The following is a 19,180-nucleotide window of genomic DNA, read 5'->3' as shown; positions in this document are numbered from 1 at the left end:
CATTTTGCTGTCTCTCGTGTTTGGGCCTCGATGTGGTGATGCTGCCTGCCAGGATATAGTAGTCCTGTTCGATCTTTTACCAGCCATGTGGACTGCGATGCTCCTGCTCCTGCTCCTGCTGGCAAATTGAATAGATTGCTAGGTGGACCAGCCGCAGACGCAGTCGCTTGCTGGCAGCATTTTGGCCCGAATTTTGCATACATAAATATTTATGAATTTATTAAAAGTGAACCACACACACTCGCCCGCTCTTTTGCACGCCGGGGCATCCTGGCGGCTGGCTGGATGGATGAATGCATAAGTCAGCCGCTCACGAGTGCCGTGGAAAAGGGGTACATACACTGAGGGAAAATATTCCGATTTGTCACTATAACTTTCATCAGTCATAACATATATTCTCAAAACAAACTTTGCATTTTATTCTCATACAGTTTTAATATAATTAGATTATTTTCGACAAAATGATGTGACCTTACTATATTTTGCAGGTCTAATTTAAGCTAATTTTTTCAAGAGCGATGCAGCACTTTACACTGTAATTTGTTTATTAAAATATTTTGCTATATTTTTGCATAGTAATATAGCTCTCTGTAAAAGGGAAAGCCTTCTGACGTGCATTTGGTCGGTTTGCACGGCTGAAATGGTGAAAGGGCGTGGAAATGGGGGCTGCTGGGCCATCCAGCCGTCAGCGGCAACGCCTGCACACATGCCACAGGATCGGACTGACAAGGGGGGAGGTGCAGAGCGGAGCGGGTTGCAAGCACCATGCTCGATGTACAGCGAAATGTTTGGTACATTTTTGTGAAAATTTGCACCACATAGCGCCATCAGCCGCCCGCCATCCCCCGTACACCTCGTCCACCCCAGGGGGATGCCCCCTTAACGAAAAAATGAACGAACTGCACAAACTGGCGCGTTTCGTTGGCTCTGGGCCTGGGCATTCGCGGGGTAGGGGTTTTCTGGGGGGCTCCGGACCCAAGCCCGGTCCCGGAGATTCGGGGGGTCCATTCATTTGCACCAGAACAAGGCAATCGCATATTTGTGGCAGGAGGACGGTGAACGAAATTGTCAAGTTTTTGAATGCTTCAGTGGCTCAGCGGCTGTCGCTGTCGTTCAAACTGTGGACGAGGTCCTTGGTCCTTGGTCCTGGGTCTGGGCCCATGGTGCATGGTCCATATGTCCGTATTCCCCGTGCCCCGGGGGCAGGCATAATGCATGAAGTTGTCATTATCAGGCCAATTCAATTGAGAATTTTTGTGCCTAATTCGGCACAGAGGCGGCAGCAGCGGGTGCAACAAAAGAAACCAAATTTCGCATAATTGAAAATTTTTGGTGGCCCAAAAAAGGGGAAAGGCCACGTTGATTGCGAAAATTTTGTTTGACCATTGACGTGGCACTTGATTATACCCCTGCAACTTTCGAAAGTGGTTGTGTCTGTGTGTGTGTGTGTGTGGATGAGTGTGTATGTGTTGCCAAAGTAATTTAAACTTGATGTCAAATTCAGCAGAGTCATTCAATTTCAATGTCGGTGCATAATTTTGTGGGCCTTGGCGTGAGTGTGAAGGACACTTGAGGCTGCCAGTTACGTAATTACCTGAGGCCCTGTAATTGCCAAGGACGAGGGTTCTCCCGAATGACGCGACGTTTTTCCGGCTCCTTACTCATCACTTTCGAGTCCCCATGACCGTGGCTTCCACGCCAAAAACCCCAAATTCGACTTGAACGCAATTTATGCAAATTCGCTGGGAAAGACAACGCACATGGCAATCAGCAGAATGTGTGTGTTGACAGCCGGGTCGGAACTGAACTCAACTGAACCGAACCGAACTGAACTGAACTGAACTGATCTGAGGCCGAGCCCCTGCCATCGGAATTCCTATTCTACGGACACGTCCAGCCTTGGCACATTTAACAAGGCAAGCCGCATCGAAATCCGCTCGATTAGCATAAACGCATTAAAAATATGCCACCCCCATGGAGCAACGCACATGGGCTATGTGGTTGGAAAATGGGATGGATGGGTTCGGGGTGGAGTTTATGGATTATAATGTTTGTTTTGACATGCTCGATGACAGCGCCGGTGGTCGTTTGAGTTTTCAACAGCAGGAGCATGTGAAAAACATCAACAGAATTTCCACTAAAGTGAAAAGTTTTTATATGGAACTTAAAGCTATGCAAATTGTTAATTATATACTTTTGAATTAGCTTAAAGATCTTTAAATGATATACGCCAGAGTTAAAACGTAAAATATTTGTATACATTTAAAATGTGGTGGAATCTACTAAATACCATGCAATCTATATGCAAATGCTGTACAATAATTTATATTTAATCGGTTCAAGAGCACCATCAACGGCGGCTGTACATATATGTCATTTGCGAGAAGGGGTATAACTATATCTATAAAGCCAGAGAGGTTGAGAAACGCGTGTGGAAGGGGCAAAGGGCACAGGGCACTGAATGCAATCATAAATAAACAGCACGCATCTAGAATACTTGCATGCAAATTGGGGGCCAAGAACCAAACCGCGACACAATGGGATTTTCCCCGCCCACTGCCCGCGTTGTCAACGTAATTTACCATTTTTCCTTCAACTTGCATCGTCTACGGTATGCATCACTCACTCACTTAGCACCCCACGCACCCTTCTTCAGGACCTTTGCTTTCACTGAGGAAAATATTCTGGTTCTTCTGTCAGAAATCTCTGGAACTATACTATCAGCATGGATAATGTTAGATTGTTGGTTTCCAAACCACTCCCACGATAAAACACAAAAAGAAGTGTATGCTTTTTTTATTTATACTTTTAATTTTGTAATTATTATTTGAAACCAACTATGGCTTTGAAATTTCCCTCAGTGTGTTGCAAATTGCGTTTGCGAGCGGGCTGCGCTGATGAGCTCTGTGCGTTGCATACTTCGCGGCGCAGACTTTTCAACCTGCCACGGACGCCGCCCATCAGTTATTTGTCTCGCGTGGCATTGTTTGTCTTGCGAGTTTGGAGCGCTGCAAGCTCGGCAGCTGCCTCGTTCGTCGCCGCCTCTTTAATGTGTGGGTAAATGCGACAAAATTAAGTTAACTGCCAGCATTAATGCACATGCAACAAACTGAGAGAGCGAAACTTTCAACCCAACTCTGCCAACTAACTGGTTTTGCAGCGCAAATGAAATTCACCAAAATGTTAGCTCCTCCGTCCGACAGCGAATTATGCTGCCATCAGGCGGATTTTAAATCAATTGGGTGGCCAAGCTGCGTGACAAATAAACCTAAGCGGAACGACCACACTGCGTATGCGCAATCTGCAGCTGTGGCAGCTGGTCCATATGCTGCTGGCGATGCGATTAGTTGGCCCAGGCCATCACAAGACCACGACCCTTTGTGTCGGGCATTATCTGCGTGGCCACTTGAGCGACTCAAAGGGGCACTTTGATCTCAGCACCCCACACTTCCTTCCACCTGAGATTCAACCAATCGCAGGCCCAGCACGACACCGAGCAAAATACTAAACTATTTGAAGAACTCCATGATTAATAATAAATATAATAATCAAATCAAGTAATCAAGATTACACTCGACTAGTAAGGCATTGTGAATTAAAGGAAATACATATAATTTATTGTTGTTAAGCTATAGAATCAAATTTTACTTTTCAGTGCTTCATTCCAGTGAAATCTTGATTGAGCTCGGCCATCGGGCTCTTCATGTTGTGGTCACTAAGCAATGGATATGGACACCTGATTAAGGACCAAGTACTTGAAGTTTGCATTTGGCCATAATGGCGGATGCAGCTAATGCACTGATTAGCAAGGTGCACACACACGCGCTGGAGGTGGGGTATCCTTTGAGTTCGGTGCGAGTATTTCCAATAATTAAACAATCCCCCAATACGGAATTGGATACTCCCCCACTTGAATCCATTGAATCGCACCGACCGAATCCCATTGAATTGAATCGAAATGGAGAACTTGGCAGTTCGTTGGGGGAGCTTCCTGCGCGGGGCACGTTGCACTTTACCCGGATTTCGCCGGCAGGGGTTTCTCGCTGCCCACTGACTATCGGTGGCCACACTTTATGTTTTTTTCTTTTTTTTTTTCGTTAGCCACGCCGGTACAAATCAATTTATGCCCGGCCAACGTTTGAACAATTTCTGTTTCTGTTTCGGTTTCCGTTTCTGGTTCTCTTTGTGCAATTGACGGGCCAATAATTAAGCCGGAGCCCAGGGAAAACGCTCGGAAAACGCATGGAAAACTCATGGAAAACTCACGGAAAACGGAATGTACCACTGTCCCTGCAGACCGGCTGTCTGGCCCGTTTATGTGGCCTGTTCTTATGACTCTGCTGTCGTTGCAAAGTCAATTTCCTTGCTTATTTAAATTTCAAAGCAAATGACAGAAGGTGTTGTTGCGCTGCCACAAACTGGATTAAATTTCGTTTAAAATGTAAATGGAAAAAAGCGTGATAGACAGGTTGGGCTTTTGCCGCCTGAATCGTATCCAAATTGCGTTTACAACGGCGTAACATCAAAAAAAAAGAAACGAAAAAGAATCACCGAACGCTGGGAAAACTAAACAAACACCTCATCAAAGTACATCAAAGGACGCCCCCCGAAAATAAAAAACAGTAAAAACCCCAAAAATAACCAGGAGGGGAGGAAAATCAAAAGCGAGGCGAAGGAAAAACGGTGGTTCGAAGAAAGAAAAACATTTTGCTGTGCACGACGCAGAAAATAAAATCAAGAATTTCACACCTTATCAATTTTGCTAGATTAACAAAACGAACAATGGGGTGGGCCGTTCACCACCCACTCCGGCCAGGGAAATTGCATCATCAACGTCCTTGCCGCATTGTGATCGACATCATCATCATCACCATCATCAGCTCCATCGTCTGGATGCAGGGAAGCCAACGTCACCACACTCTGTCATTAAGGAAGTCAAAAACTTCGACCCCAAGCGGTGAACTGGGCAAAATCGGGGGATGCTACTCCCTTTCGCTCCGGAAAAGCTCGGAAAATGGAGAAAGCGGTGGAGAAATCGGTTTGGCTTTGTGTGACAGCAGCGTTGACATTTATTTTGATTTCAGTTTCGAGTGCAGAACCTAAGTGGGTGAACTTTCTATTTTCCTTCATCTGTTATCCACTCCAACCTGTTTAACACCCCCCAGCCCCTTGATACACTGAGCAAAAACCAAAATCCTTTATTTAAATATTTTTAAATTGCCGAATTATAGTGTCTGCGAGATAAGAAAACGTGCTCTTTAATAATGTCAGAAAATACATTTATTTATTATAAATAATCATATTTTAAATGACAAAGTTGTACATTACTTATTACTCTTACTTATTTTTATAAAGCTGCAACCTTTTCTTTCTGTGCTCTCATGCTAATGTGCATCTCGGCTTAGCTTTCTGCTCAGGGGATGTCCTTTTTATTTTGGTGTCGCTGCCACTAAATTGAATTTTATGTGGCGAATGCCAACTTTGATGTGTGCCTTTATTAATGGTAGCTGCGAACTGTCGGCTGAAGTGGGCTTTGGTTGGGAGAAACGGGGTCTAAATCAGCACTGATAGAGCGTCGGCTGAGAGTTTACGGTAATTGCAGCACAAACAGGGGCGAAAACTCCCTTCGAGCTGGGGGCATGTAAATTCAATGAAATATGGCTTGCAAAAATGCCTCGCACAAGCAACGCCTCAAAATGCCAGCAATGCGCCGTCCGTTCCTCCCGCCGACGATCTGAACATCTGAACGGACGACCATGTGGCCATGTGACCATGTGACCATCTGACCAGCGGCGGAAAAGTCCGGCCATCGAACGGCAGCTTGGAATTCCAGGCATAACTTCTAGCAGCAACGAGCAGACGAGCATATGTAAAAAGCGGAGCCAGCCAGCGACACATAAGTACACACGAACACACATTGCTGGCGGGTTTCCATGGCACAAAAAAAAAAGAAAAGTGGGAAAAGCGTGCTAGAAAAAATGGAATGGAAAATCTAGCCCAGCCAAGTCTCTAAATTGTGTGGCCCTAAAAGTGTCCAGCGGCACATAATGCTCACAGAACGTGCACATAAAGCAAAAGTGAGGGTGAACTTAAATTTAGATAGTGTAAATATGGAAATAGTAAGCTAACTTTGATAACTCATTTTAATAAGACAAGCTAAACACATTGGTACAGGTATATAATGCACTTTAAATGCACTTGTGCTTGCAACAGATAGTGTGTTATTTCTCCAAGTGCAGTGCCCACTCACACGCACACACACAAATCTGTCTGTGTCCTTGCCACATGCAACGTCTGCTGAAGCTGCTGCTGTTGCCCAATGGCCGCAAGGAATTTCACACAATTGCTAGAAAAATTGCAGAAAATTGAAAATGTGCGAGAGCGCATAAATTTTTACTGCGTCACTTGTGAATGCTAAATTGTTGTTATTTATGTGGGCACTGAAACACCAAGGTCCGCCACTTTATCCCTTCCAACCCCTTGAAATTCCCACCGAGAAGATAGAATCTCTGAGTGGAGTTAAGACACAAATCGATTTCATTTCACACATTACAGATGCCTGTCACTGAGTTCTGTTGCCGACTGCAGTGGGATATCAAACTGAAGTCGGCAACAGAGCTCTGCTGCAGTTCAAGGTCACAGGATAAACGATTATATAACGATTATCACATTTTGCATTCACAGAAGACCTCGCTTGAATACGTGGAAGCCAGTGCGAGCAAACAGGCGAAAGAAAGTGCTTCCGAAATGAGCCATCGAGGAAACGATCAGCAGGCCAACGCCCAAGGATATGGCTTTTTCGTGGTATCTCTCCAGCCAGATGAGCAGCTCTCGAGCTGGCTCCGCCATCAGCTTGATCTGCCGCTCCATTGCGTATTCTTTGCAGCTTTGGCCATACATTAGTAGATACGATACCTGCATGGTGTTCGCATACTTGATGATCACTTGCTTCCTATCGCGGCTGGTTTCATTGTCCTGGAAGACGAACTCCACCAGAGCCACACATCGCAGGATCGATCCGCAACGGGAGCCACCCACACCAGCCTGGGGCTTACTTCTGGCCAGGGCTTCATTGATGTCGCAGGTTAGCTCCAGATACTTTCCATTGTCCAGGAAATCCTGGGAATTCAGAAGCGAATAGACTTTCTCCAGCTTGCAGCCATAGAAGCCCAGGCGAACGGATTCCTTGTTCTCCTGCCGCAAACGCGCATATGCCTCCCCTTTCTCGTTGCCCTTGCCCGTTCGCACCTCAAAGATCTGGGTGGGTGACCGCTTGGGAGGCGACATGCCCAGGTGGGCGTACAGCTCCTCGAACTCGCAGGGTCGCAGGGAGCTCAAGGACACGCGATCGGCCTGATCCACCAGGATGTCCGTTAGCAAACGAACCACATTGGGGGAGCAGGCCTGATAGTCGCAGTGCATGAGCTGTTGCTGTAGCACCTCCAGTCTGGGTGCATCAGCCAGCGTATTAAAAACCAAATCTATGGTATTCCAGTGGCTGGGCAATGGTCTCAGCCGCGTTCTGTAGCGATAACTCCAGGCGGCTGCCACAAAAATCGTCCACAGAGCCTCACAGCCCAGAAAATCCTCCTGCAGGCGGCGCTGGACGAGATGTAGGTCCCTCAAATGAGGCGTCACCGGCTTTAATGACAGACCTATGGAATTCGGCAGTAGTGCCGCCAAACGCCGCCAGCTGATCCTTTTCGCCGGCATTTGACTGGGATACCCCACCGAGGTGGCGCTCGACAGCCGAGTCATTTCCCCTGGATTTCGATTTCCCTCCCGAGACTGAAATTTGGAAATTGTAGTTCTGCAGAGTTTTCGGCAAGCCGTCGGGCATCAACCTAAGCCTCCGAAAATCTCGACAATCGAATGAAGTGTGTCGCTCAGGTCGCAGGTCGGATGATTGCCCCGGACTGGTTGCAGGAGATTGAATTTCGTCCTCGAATGCACTCGAAAAAATAACAAGGGGATTTTGTATTTCACTTTTGCTGTAAATAATATTGGAAAAATAAACTTATACAGCTAATTTTGACAAGAAAGTCTATTTTATAGTACTCACTTCGAGGAACTTCGCTTCGAAATACTGAAACAATGAGTATTTTTTTCGAGTGCATGCATAGTAACAGTTGGCAAGTGTGATCTCTGGATGGGTTATGGTTGGGTGGCTGGCTGGTTGGTCTGTAATTGATTAATGGAGCCTGATGTCGAATGCCTGATGCCTGCTGTCTGCCGCTTGATGGCTGACGCTCACCTTATGTCGGGGGTGACTTAACCTGGGTCGACCCGAGATGAGATGGGAACACCCACCACCCACCAGCTACCGACCAACAACCCCCACTGCCTCGCCAACGGAGCAGAGATGGAATGGTCAAAGTTGCATCATAGCTACGCAGTTAATTGGATACTTTTTCAATACTTTTATCTCCGGCAGCAACCCCATTGGTTGGGTTGGGTACTCCACCTGCTGCTGCATGCGTAATTTATTGATATACTCGGGCTAAATTATGAGTCTCCTGGGGGGCGCGAGAAGGAAATAATTTTTTGTTTTACCCGCTCCGCTTCTCGCGCCGCCCGGAAAAGCGGAAAAGCGCGAGGCGGCTGCAGGTGTGGGTCTGTGTGGAAATCAGTTAACCGAAAAAGTTTGCAACTTTTTGCCGTGCTCGCTGCCTGTGAAATCAAAGTTGGAGTTTATTCAAATAAACGCCGACATTAAGAGAGTTGCAACTGTTGCGTTGCGCCGTTGAAGGCGTCTCCTGGCATTCGGCGGCATAAATCAGGGCCAACAGCCGTGGCAACTTTTTTCGCAGATAAACTTTTGACGTCATTTAACCCTCTTGTTTTTGCCTGCCTTTTCGGGGATGCCTGCAATGTTATTAATATGCCCAAGTTTCTTTTGGCGTTGTCAATTCCCCGGAGGCCGCCGCGCTTGCTGCTAAATAATTCCACTTCCCATCGATTTCCCGCCACCAGGACAAACGAATGTCTTTAAAGGATTCCCCTTCCGTTTATTACACACTGAATGGGGGGCCCATTTTCATATGCTCGTGGTGGGCAAAAAGTGGCAGATAAACGGGACACTCAGTGATAAGATACTTACCAAATTGTTAGTCAACAAAATGAGGGTGAAATGATATTTTATATTCAGTAGGTCATATACTTGAGTTGGTTTGTCTAATTCATACAGTTTATTTGCCACATTTAAGACTTAGGCAAACTAAAAACTGGAGATGGATAGATACGATTTTACGGACTCCACAATCCGCTCCACATAGATACTGTTGTTGTGCAGGACAAATAGCAGATTTCGCAGCGGCATTGAGTTCTGAAATGATGAAAATGAGACGTGAATCAGTGCGGCGAAATCAATTATCAGAAACACTCTCCATCGGAATTGCTGATAAATATACAGAGGTGGTCAAAAGTATTTTCACAACGCACAATATTTGCAAACTTCAACTTCTTTTTGTTATATTTCTTCTTGTTGTTGTCCGATTTGCCTGAAATAGTTCTTATCGCTTAGCTTGATCTATGCAGAAGGTAGTCGAAAAGAAATACGAAAGATAACGGTTCATAGTACAAAGCTTAAAGCAAAAGAAAATATGCATGCAAGTTGTCAATAGTATTTTCACATGTTTATTGCGCTTCAAAAGTATTTTCACTCAACTTAATTTAGTAAATTTCAGCTTAACATCTAATTTCAACATAAGAATTTCTTTATTTTATATAAATACAATACTAATATTTTGTAACACCACCTTTGGCATCAATAACTGCTTGAAGTCTTTTTGGTATTGACCTTACCAAAGTTTGTGCAAATTCTAATGTCAATTTGGACCAAATCTCCGCTATTTCAATGATGGCTCCCTCTCGTTTTCTATTTTTATCAATAGTTCGTTGGTTTTTAATAAAAGCCCAAACGTTTTCAATGATATTAAGGTCTGGGCTTTGGGGGGGCCACGGAAGAACCGCCAGATTAAGGTCGTTTAAAAATTTTGTTGGTATCCTACCCTTATGGCATGGAGCATTGTCCTGCTGAAGAATCCATTCAGTAGTTGGAAAAAGTCTATTTCCAGACGTAAAAGCATGGTTGTTTAAGATAAGAAGGTATCCGTTCTGATTTAAAGTTCCTTCTATCGGTACCAAGTCTCCGAATCCATAATAGGAAAGACATCCCCAAAACATGACTGTGCCCCCACCAAATCTATTGGTTGGCTGGGCTGCCAAATGCTTTTGATTATTTTTCAAATGCATAAAATGCTTGCTGTATGACCCCTGGTACTGAAATGCAGACTCATCAGTCCATAAAATATTAAACCAAAAGTCAAGAGGCTTCTTAACATATTCCAACGCAAATCGAAGACGTTTTGTTTTGTTGGTTGGTGTGATCTCAATCGTTTTGCGAACAACGTATGTCTTAAAATCAGCTTCTTTTAGCCTGCGACGAATTGTAGAACTACTAACTTGTTTGCCAATTGTATTTTTTGATTCTAAGGCAATTTTTACCGGACTGGCACTAGGATTCTTCGCCACAACTCCAAGTATTTGCCTGCATTGCCTTTGGTCCAGCACAGGTTTTCGGCCTGATCTTTTTTTATTTTTTAATGTGCCAACTGTATCAAACTTTTTTATTAAGTAGTAGACAGTTCTACGCGAAATTTGATATATTTCAGCTATTTTGGCCGCAGGTGTACCGGCTTTAAACCTAGCAACAATACCAGCCCGGGCCTCAACTGTTAACTCTTTTGTTTTGGGCATTTTATTTAATAACTGTAATAGGAAAATGATTAAATCTAATTTTTATTCAATAATTTAAATGTATTTAAGCAAACAAACCGGCACTTGTCACTCTAAACCAATCACTGAAGAAGAAATTGCGTTGTGAAAATAATTGTGATGCGACGAAACCGTGTGCAAATACTTCTGACAACTGATAAAGAAATCTTCATTTGCCTCTTCCTTGCGCATAGGAACAGTTATTTTTTCAATTCTTCTTTCATCTGACTCTGCATAGGTTTGAATTTGCAAAAGCAAAAGTTTTTTTGCATTTCACCTCCCCCCACTTGCTGCACAAGCAACTGTTTGTGACCCATGCACAAAAATGCACTTTGTGAAAATAATTTTGACCATGACTGTATATGGTTACGGGGCTGGGAAAAATAAATATAAATTGCCTGCTGGCTGTCGATTTGATTTCATAAATATGTGCCTCACGTAGGCCAGCTCAATTGCCAATTAGAAGCGAGGCGAAAGGAAAAGAAAGCACTGGGAAAAGCGGCCGAAAAAAGCATAAGAAAAGGCGGTGGCACTTGAAAATTCGTAGGCATCAACGGAAGTTGATTTGTATACGGAATCGCATATAAAGGTTGCCCACTTTTAACCTATACCTTTCTGGCCAAAACTCAATAAAGCAATCGGGAATTTTTCTCACGTCCCTCTTGGAAATTATTATGGTGCTGGCAGTCGATTGGAATTCCTTTAAACAATTTTCCCCCAACACACGCGTAGCCAGGAGTGGGGCCAGCGAGCAAACAAAGCGTGTCCCCTGGCTGAAATACAATTACCACATGGTGGACCCCGGATTTCCCAGCTCACCTGCAAACCGCTCAAAATCTTGGCAAACTTTGGACTGCTAATGCTGTCGACAAATGCTGCGAACTGTTTGTTGCTCTCAAACTCGTCGAAGAATAGGGCGTACAGTTGGTCCTGCGGCAGAATTTCCAGGACCCTCTCCACCATTCCATGGAGTCCAGTTTGTGCTTCTCCAGCGCCGGAGCTGCCATCTTCGGTGGTTGTGGCTTTAGTTGGCTCTGAAAAATGCGGAAATAGTACTCATTAGATTTCAGAAGGATAAATGGTAATTCAATATTCATTTCCTGTTTTGTGGATTTTATGAACAAAAATACCTATAATTAAACGGAATCTTTACCTAGACAAAAAACAATACTCATACGCACCGTTGACCGCTGCGGCGCTCAGAATGGACGGTTTGAATACGCCTGCCACAGAATGCATCACCTTGACCACATCTAGACCATTGGCACCCAGATAGTTGGTGAACTCCAGCACTTCCGGCAGCTGAAGTATTTTCCGCTTGATGTCCGCAAAATCGCTGCTGGCGAGGAAGGCATAGGCCCTTTGAAACTCCGCATCGTGGTGATAATAGTGGGCAGCAATGGACTGGACTTCTTGCAGAGGAATCAGTGCCACAAAGGCGCTCAAATCGACGGAATTGTTGGCCGGATTTGGCTTTTGGCGACTCAAAAATATCAAATCATCGGACGCATTGCCTTGGTCGCTTTCGTCACTCTCTTCGCTGGCGGTTCCGTCGAGCGTCACGAAGCCAATGCCACTCACGTCCGATTCGTCACTACCCGGCTTAATTAGATCGTCCTGGGGAAAACCCATCGAAAGGGAAATTGCAGTGGCAAAAATGGCCAAAACTAACAGCTGGCCGGGATTCATACTGGCGATGTGAGCTTCTGTACCGATTCTGAACTTCTGACAGTCTCTTCTCACGGTACTTTTTCGCCCGCAGATTTGTGGAGACTTTGGAGACCATTCCAGACTGTGACAATCGTTTTGTCCGAGCGATTATTTAATTTAATCAGTAACGTTCAACGAAAACACTCAGTTGTTTGGGGGAATTCATGACCGAGGTGCAGCTAAGTGAGGTCACAACACTCGGAAAATAAAATGAAAAAAATGTGAGTGCGTACTGCTTAAAGTTATTAATAGAAAGAATATTTAAGTTATAAAAGCTGATAGAGGGAAAATGCAAACAGAATTAACTTTTTAATGTATTTTTTACTGCTATCAAATGTAATGTTACTTGCAATTTTTTAAGTGCATGCTATAGCTTAAGTATATAAAATATTGATTTATGTGGCTTATCGTTCGCTTCGAATAGGCCATAAAACACGACTTGCTGCCTTAGGAGCCCGCGGACTCGTAAATTATGGAAATGGGCGGGTATCCTGTGGGCGGTTTGGACCACTGCATTTCCGCCGATGCAAATCAAAGAAAAGCGCACCCGAAACACACCCCTGTTTAGCGGGTGTTTGAGTGTGATACTACTCACACTTTGACAGCTGGCGGGAATGTCACCCGGTTAGTCACTGTGTGTGTGTGTGTCACTCAGTCAACCAGCCATTCAGTCATTTAGTCATTCAGCCAGTCAGTCAGTCAATCGCTCATTCAGGCGCCCATTCAGGTCTCGTTTCCAGCTCGCTCGCTTGTCAAACTGTGCATAAAATATGTGAATACATGCATATGTGCCCGCACACTCACATTCCGGCTGATGTATTCATTTGCTCATTCAGCAAGTTAAGTAGGAATAAAATTGTCAATTTTCATGTCATTATTTCATGTCGTCGTCGCCGTTTGCCGTATGTGTCAACTGTGACACACTCTCCACACTCGTCGCAACGCGTTTTCAGATATGATTTATTCACTTGGCTTGATTTATTACAACCATCCCAACAGCCGCAGCCTGTAAATTGTTCTGCCTACAAACCAATAATAATTGTATCCCATCGTCGTCAACGTCAGCCGGCCGAACTTTAGTTGCACCGCAATTTTTTACATAAATTATTTGACTAAGCCCCCAACTTGATTAAAACTTGGCCCAGACTAAGGCACTCCACCGACTCCAGCGTAACGTATGACACTTTATGAATTTGGAGCGCAAAGTTTCGAGGGCTCAAACTTTGCCGGTGTCGGTTTGTCGGTGGGAGCCGTAAACAATTGGCCATGCCAGTTATCCTGCACTCCGAGAAATTGCAGCTAATTCGATTTAAGTCGCTCATAATTGTTTAATTAGTTGAGACCATGTGAACGTGATCCAATTCAATATGTTTCACCTAAGCTAGGGAAAAGTTACATGATTAAATACTCAAATCAGTATAATTTAATAAGCATTCAAAGGAAAACACATATCTTAATTACAAGTTTGAACACTACCGCTTAAATATTTCATATTAAGTTAATTTATGTATTATTGTTGATTTTTAAATCATAACTTAAAATCCCAAATTCCTTGCTGATAAACTGTTTTGGTGGCTTAAATGTTAATTGGCTTAAAGAGGCTTTGTAAACGATAAATGCTGTTTTAAATTTATTAGGCACAGAACGTTTTTCCAATTGGAAATTTAAGGTAATAAAATCCGATTTAAAAAACAATACCATTTTAAAAGCTAAAGTATTTATCTGGTAAATTGAACATATATGTATATATCCGAGCCACTTTAATGGAGTTTTTCCCAAGTGTGTCGAGCGGACCGAACTTATAAATTAATTTTGCCCCAACCAGAATACTTCAGCGAGCTCCTGGCATACCTCAGCTGCCATAAAGGTGGCTTCGGCCCAAGTTGGCGGCGACTTAATTAACTGCAGTCCGGCGAAGTCAGCGGTACACACGCACCTGGGGCCGTCGCCGAGTACGATGGGTATGGGTATGGGGGCCAGGGTGCAGTGCATCCTGGCAGGATGCGGACGCGTAGGCCAGTTAATTTCATGCTGCCTGGCTTTAGCCCCCCGACGCCATGTGTTTTAAAGTGATTTTCTTGGCCAGGCGCCCTTTGTTTATGTTGCGGCATAAGAGCGCCGCTTTACCGCAAGTGTCAACATTTATTTCCAACTTAACACTTTTGGCGTAACATGGCGCTTAATCCGCAGCGCCAAGTCGACTTGGCCGCGCCAAGAACTTGACTAATTTTGTGCAAAGTTCAGCATTAACATTACCGCAAATTAGCAAAAGTTTTCGCACAAACAGCCGCAGCGCAGGAAAACAAAAGAAAAAAATGAAATAAAATCGTAGAGCAGGGAAGAGTGGCGGAGCAAAGTGGTAAATCCGATTGCAGGGATTGCATGGTGGGAAGGCCCAAGGCAAATGGAGGGGAGCCAACCGGGCTGCAGGGAGCACTTTGAGTTGTGGCATCAGCAGACGTTGCCTGTAGTATCTGGGATGGTTCACTGACTGCCATAAATTAACTTGTCTAGGCCCGATTCCTTGCCGGGCGGCGGCCTGTCCCCAAAACTTCTTGCCACATTCAGCAGCTGGAGCAGCCGCATGCCTCTTTTATTTTGGGCGCCTTGTAATCTGTTTCACACTTAATGTTTTCGTTTGCCAGCCTGGTTTCCACTTTTGTTGCACGTCGCAAAAAGCGTTGTTTAATTGGGTACACGTCCCCGAAATCGAAACGTCAGCAGATTAGTAAGATACTTAAAGCAAGACAAAGATACATATATACAGTCGAACAACAATGCTAATATTAAATTCAGAGTTTGCTTTTCTAATTATTCAATCTTACATTATAGTATGTTATATATATATCAGTAAATTAAATAAGGTTCATAATTATTCATATGCCTTGTCATGCATATGAATAACAGAGTTCATGCAACTTAAACTCCACCAATTGCATTAATGTATTTATTTTCGGGCGCGGTAGCTAACTTTAATAAATGCCTATTTATCTGTGACATTTTTCCCCCGCACCGTGACGTTTTGATTACGATATTGGTTATTTATAGACGGACAGATCAATCGATATGCGCTTTATCCGCGCCGACTTGTCCCACCGTCACTTGTCAATCAATATTTCGGGCTTGGCTTTGATTTCCATCTCCTGTCCCGGCGAAGGATGTCAGTAAACCGTAACAAAAACAGAAATTATGTCCTTACACACAGGTCAGCGGCGACTGATGACTGCTGACTGCCGACCCCGCCTGCGCAACCTTCAATCAATTGGGGTTTTCGCTATTTTCGGTGGTAGTGGGCTATGCCAAAGTGGATAACTGGGGATGCCCCCCATGCCATTCCATGGCATCCCAGTTCGGTCCGGCCAGGTCCTTCGAAGTGGAGAGCAGAGTGTTCCGGCGCTTTTGACACGTTTGGCAAATATTTGAGCACGTCTAAAAGCGCGTTTCGGTCTCCAGAGCGCAGGCAGGCGTTCAATATTTTCCACGACAAGCGCCGCAGCCTCAGATGACCGATTTCCACCGCTTGCCACAGCCAACTCAACCCCCCTCCCACCACTGATTTTCCCCAACCCCTTCCATCGCGTGGCAGTGCGTGCTTTGCCCTTGGCCTGTGGCTTAATTAATTTTCGCTTCCGTTAACAATTTTTATGCGGACTTGGCTCCTTGGAAGCGCTTGGCATGCGCTGATTTCGTGTTTATGGGTCCTTTAATTCGCCACTAATGCGGCTCCGTTTGCGGCGGAATTATTTGCCGGATACATGCGATTAGTTTTGCCCAGATTGCGAATAGTTTTCGCTCTCCATTTTGCAAGCGTGCAACAAGTTAATTACATAATTCAGCCTGCACTCGCCTTTCCTGCTTTCACCCGCCATATTTATGGCGCGGGCATTGGGACTTCCGATATAAACCAAATAAACACTAAATTCCGTCTTAATAGGCAACGACACCCGGCCACTCGGTTGCAGCGGAAACTTGGCCAAAAGAAGTATATAAAATAAAATAAAATTAAATAAAATAGCAGAAGCAGAAGCGGCAGCAGCAGCATCGAAAAGAAAGAGGGGACTTAAAAAATAAGCTAAAAGTCTTTTGAAGTTGCCAAAGTAAAAGCAGGGGTAAAAATGGAAAGGAGGTTGGGAAAAGCGGGCAAATAGCGCGATATAAAGTTGGGGCTTTTTGGCTTTGACGCACGTAGCTCCCGATTTGAAAGTTTGTCGTGTGTGCTGCGTATATGTTTATATACATATGTTTATATATATATATATATATATATACATATATAGGAACAACAAGGAATCGACAGAAATTCGCAGCACTGCGCGCCGAGCATCGGAGTTTGCTGCATCGCTTTTATTAAGCTTATAAATTTTTTATTTAAGACTTTTCACTTTGAGCCGTTTGGTGCGAGTCCTGGGGGCCCAAAGGCAAACAGGAGCAGCAGCAGCGACAGTCATGTGACATTTATTTGAGTGTTGCGCCAGGAGCATTTCAATTTCGCATTTTAGTTAAATGATTTAAGCGCCAGACTTTAAGCCAACGCTTGCGACCGCTAACCCGTCGAGGCCCATAAATTATCCAAATTGTTAATGCCGAAATTGTGAAATAGTGTGACACATTCATTAAATGCCCAGAGCGCTGGATAAATGGGAATTTCAATAAAAATGCCAAAATGCACTGCCCACGACATGCGATGCGAAAACATTTGATAAACTGCAACAATTTCCCCAAGGGCTTACCACTTTTTTCTCCTCCCACTTTTTTCTGTTTTTTTTTTTTGCCTGTATTAGGTTGGCGAATATTTTAGCTGGAAATGCGACTAAATCCATATAGAGTTTATTCGATTTGATTTGTGGCCTGCTAAAGTTTTCAAAGTAAAAATTTTACCAATTTCGACCATTTCGATAATAAGATGCCGGCCAGCTTTTGTTTGTGTGCAAGCACACGTAGAGAAAATTAGAGCTGATTCAATATTAAATGACATTAAAATTAAGAAAAAATAATAGAATTTTACCTCATCAATTTATGGAAATAAATGTACATATTATCAATTTAAAATGCCACATCTTGAAGACTATTTAAAAGTCATTACCTATAATGATTACCATATAAACTAAGCAAATCTTTTCAATTAGTCACTAATATATTTTCATTGGTATATTTTTTTATTGAAACAAAATTTGCTTAATAATTTGAAATAACCACTTTTTTTTGTGTGTGCATTTTGTGAGCTAGTGTGTCTCTAAAAAAGTGCCACGTGGTGCATATAAATTGCCAGGTCTCGCAACTTTTTCGTAGAGGTGCAAATTACTTTTGTTCTTTTTTGTTTGCTCTCGGCGTATATTTGCCTTTTTTTCTATTTGGCTGACAACTGTCAAGCGTCGAATTGACCAGAGTTTTTGGCATTGCCTAAGCGTGCGTGTGAATGACCAAAAACTGGACATGGACATGGAAATGGACGCACAAGTATTTATAGCAGGACTATCGACTATCGCATGCACGGGTACTACGGGTATGTGTGGTCAAAGGAAATCAATTTCCATATGCAAAACTTTTTTAGTGCACGTACTGGACGAGAGGGAGCCGAAATCGAATTTTGTCCATAAAATATTCAAATTGTTCGGTATAAACGACGCATAAACATTCTTTGTGCAGGACCTGCACCTTCAGCCCCATTCCCCACATCCCCACATCCCAAGTCCCCAAACTCACACCCACACCCACCAACCATTCCCATTTCGATCCCGCTCGAATCGCATAAATTTTTATGTTCAAATGCCAAAGGCCGTAGGCAGGCGATCGCTTAATGTGTCCCGCGGCAGAAATTCAATTTGTAGCACATCCGTGGCCGAAAGCGGAGGGCTAAAAAAAAGCAAGCCACTGGAACTGCAAATGCGAAAAAAGTGCAAATGTCCGACTGGCCAAAGGACCAAGGACGCAGGAAGCAGAAGGACGAAGGAGCAAGGAGCAGGCAGTCAAATAAACCGATACAAGCCAGGAGCAAAAGTATCCCCCAGGAGAGCTGGGAAGAACACAACCTGGCTGCTGCTGCTCCTGCTACTTTGCAATGCGAACGATTGATTGAAAATTGATTTCATTATGAACTTGTGATGCACATTCATCTACCCACCCAAACCACCAAAGCCACCAGAGCCACCCCCAACCTACGGCCCAACCACATATCCTTCAACACCAGCCGGCTTTCCTTTGCTTTCCCACAGAGTTTTGTGCATCTCAGTAGATAATTGGATTTCGGAAGGACTCCAGTCCGTAGTGTGTATTGTGCTTTTCCACTTCCAATTAGTTATGGAATTTTGCTGTATTTAAATTTTTGTATTCCCCCCAGTTAGTCTTATCGGAATGTGGAAGTGGGGTGCGGTGAATGGGGGAATGGGTGGCATCTGGGCGGCTGGACAACCCCAGATCCAGACATTTTCCCAGGAAATTAAGCCGCTTATGGCCGGGCCATTCGGTTCCTTTTGTTTTTTAATGCTCAGCCATGCTCCCCAGCTCGGTTTCTGTTCAAAACCCCCTGCCGCCCCCTTCCGTTTGGGGCCAAAAAATATTACTCGGTTGCCATTCCACTTAAGATTCCGCTGGCCAAGTGCACTTCTGATGGCCACAAATGGCAATGGCTGTGTTGTCTGTCGCGCGTATTTAGCATAAAAGGTGCGGCCAAGACTTTGGCACGGTCTGCGGGCTT

The 19,180-nt window shown here is 44.2% G+C and overlaps 2 protein-coding genes across 2 annotated transcripts; both read right to left on the bottom strand.

Annotated features, from left to right (window-relative positions):
- Nucleotides 1-6,520: 6,520 nt before the first annotated feature.
- On the bottom strand, nt 6,521-8,033 carry LOC117136621 (protein mono-ADP-ribosyltransferase Parp16). The gene has a single exon (XM_033297609.1). It carries the CDS (start codon nt 7,756-7,758, stop codon nt 6,679-6,681), a length of 1,080 nt encoding a protein of 359 aa, XP_033153500.1. The 5' UTR covers nt 7,759-8,033; the 3' UTR covers nt 6,521-6,678.
- A 1,135-nt stretch (nt 8,034-9,168) lies between these two features.
- LOC117136936 lies at nt 9,169-12,575 on the bottom strand. The gene is made up of 3 exons (XM_033298079.1): nt 11,958-12,575; nt 11,596-11,810; nt 9,169-9,325 (listed from the first exon to the last, which is right to left on the bottom strand). The coding sequence occupies exons 1-3, from the start codon at nt 12,463-12,465 to the stop codon at nt 9,218-9,220; spliced, it is 831 nt and encodes a 276-aa protein (XP_033153970.1). The 5' UTR covers nt 12,466-12,575; the 3' UTR covers nt 9,169-9,217.
- Nucleotides 12,576-19,180: the final 6,605 nt, after the last annotated feature.

This window comes from Drosophila mauritiana, chromosome 2R (genome assembly GCF_004382145.1).
Source record: "Drosophila mauritiana strain mau12 chromosome 2R, ASM438214v1, whole genome shotgun sequence".
Classification (NCBI taxonomy): Eukaryota; Metazoa; Arthropoda; class Insecta; order Diptera; family Drosophilidae; genus Drosophila; species Drosophila mauritiana.
Note: the sequence above shows the minus strand (reverse complement) of the source record. Positions and strands in the feature narration are given on the sequence as shown.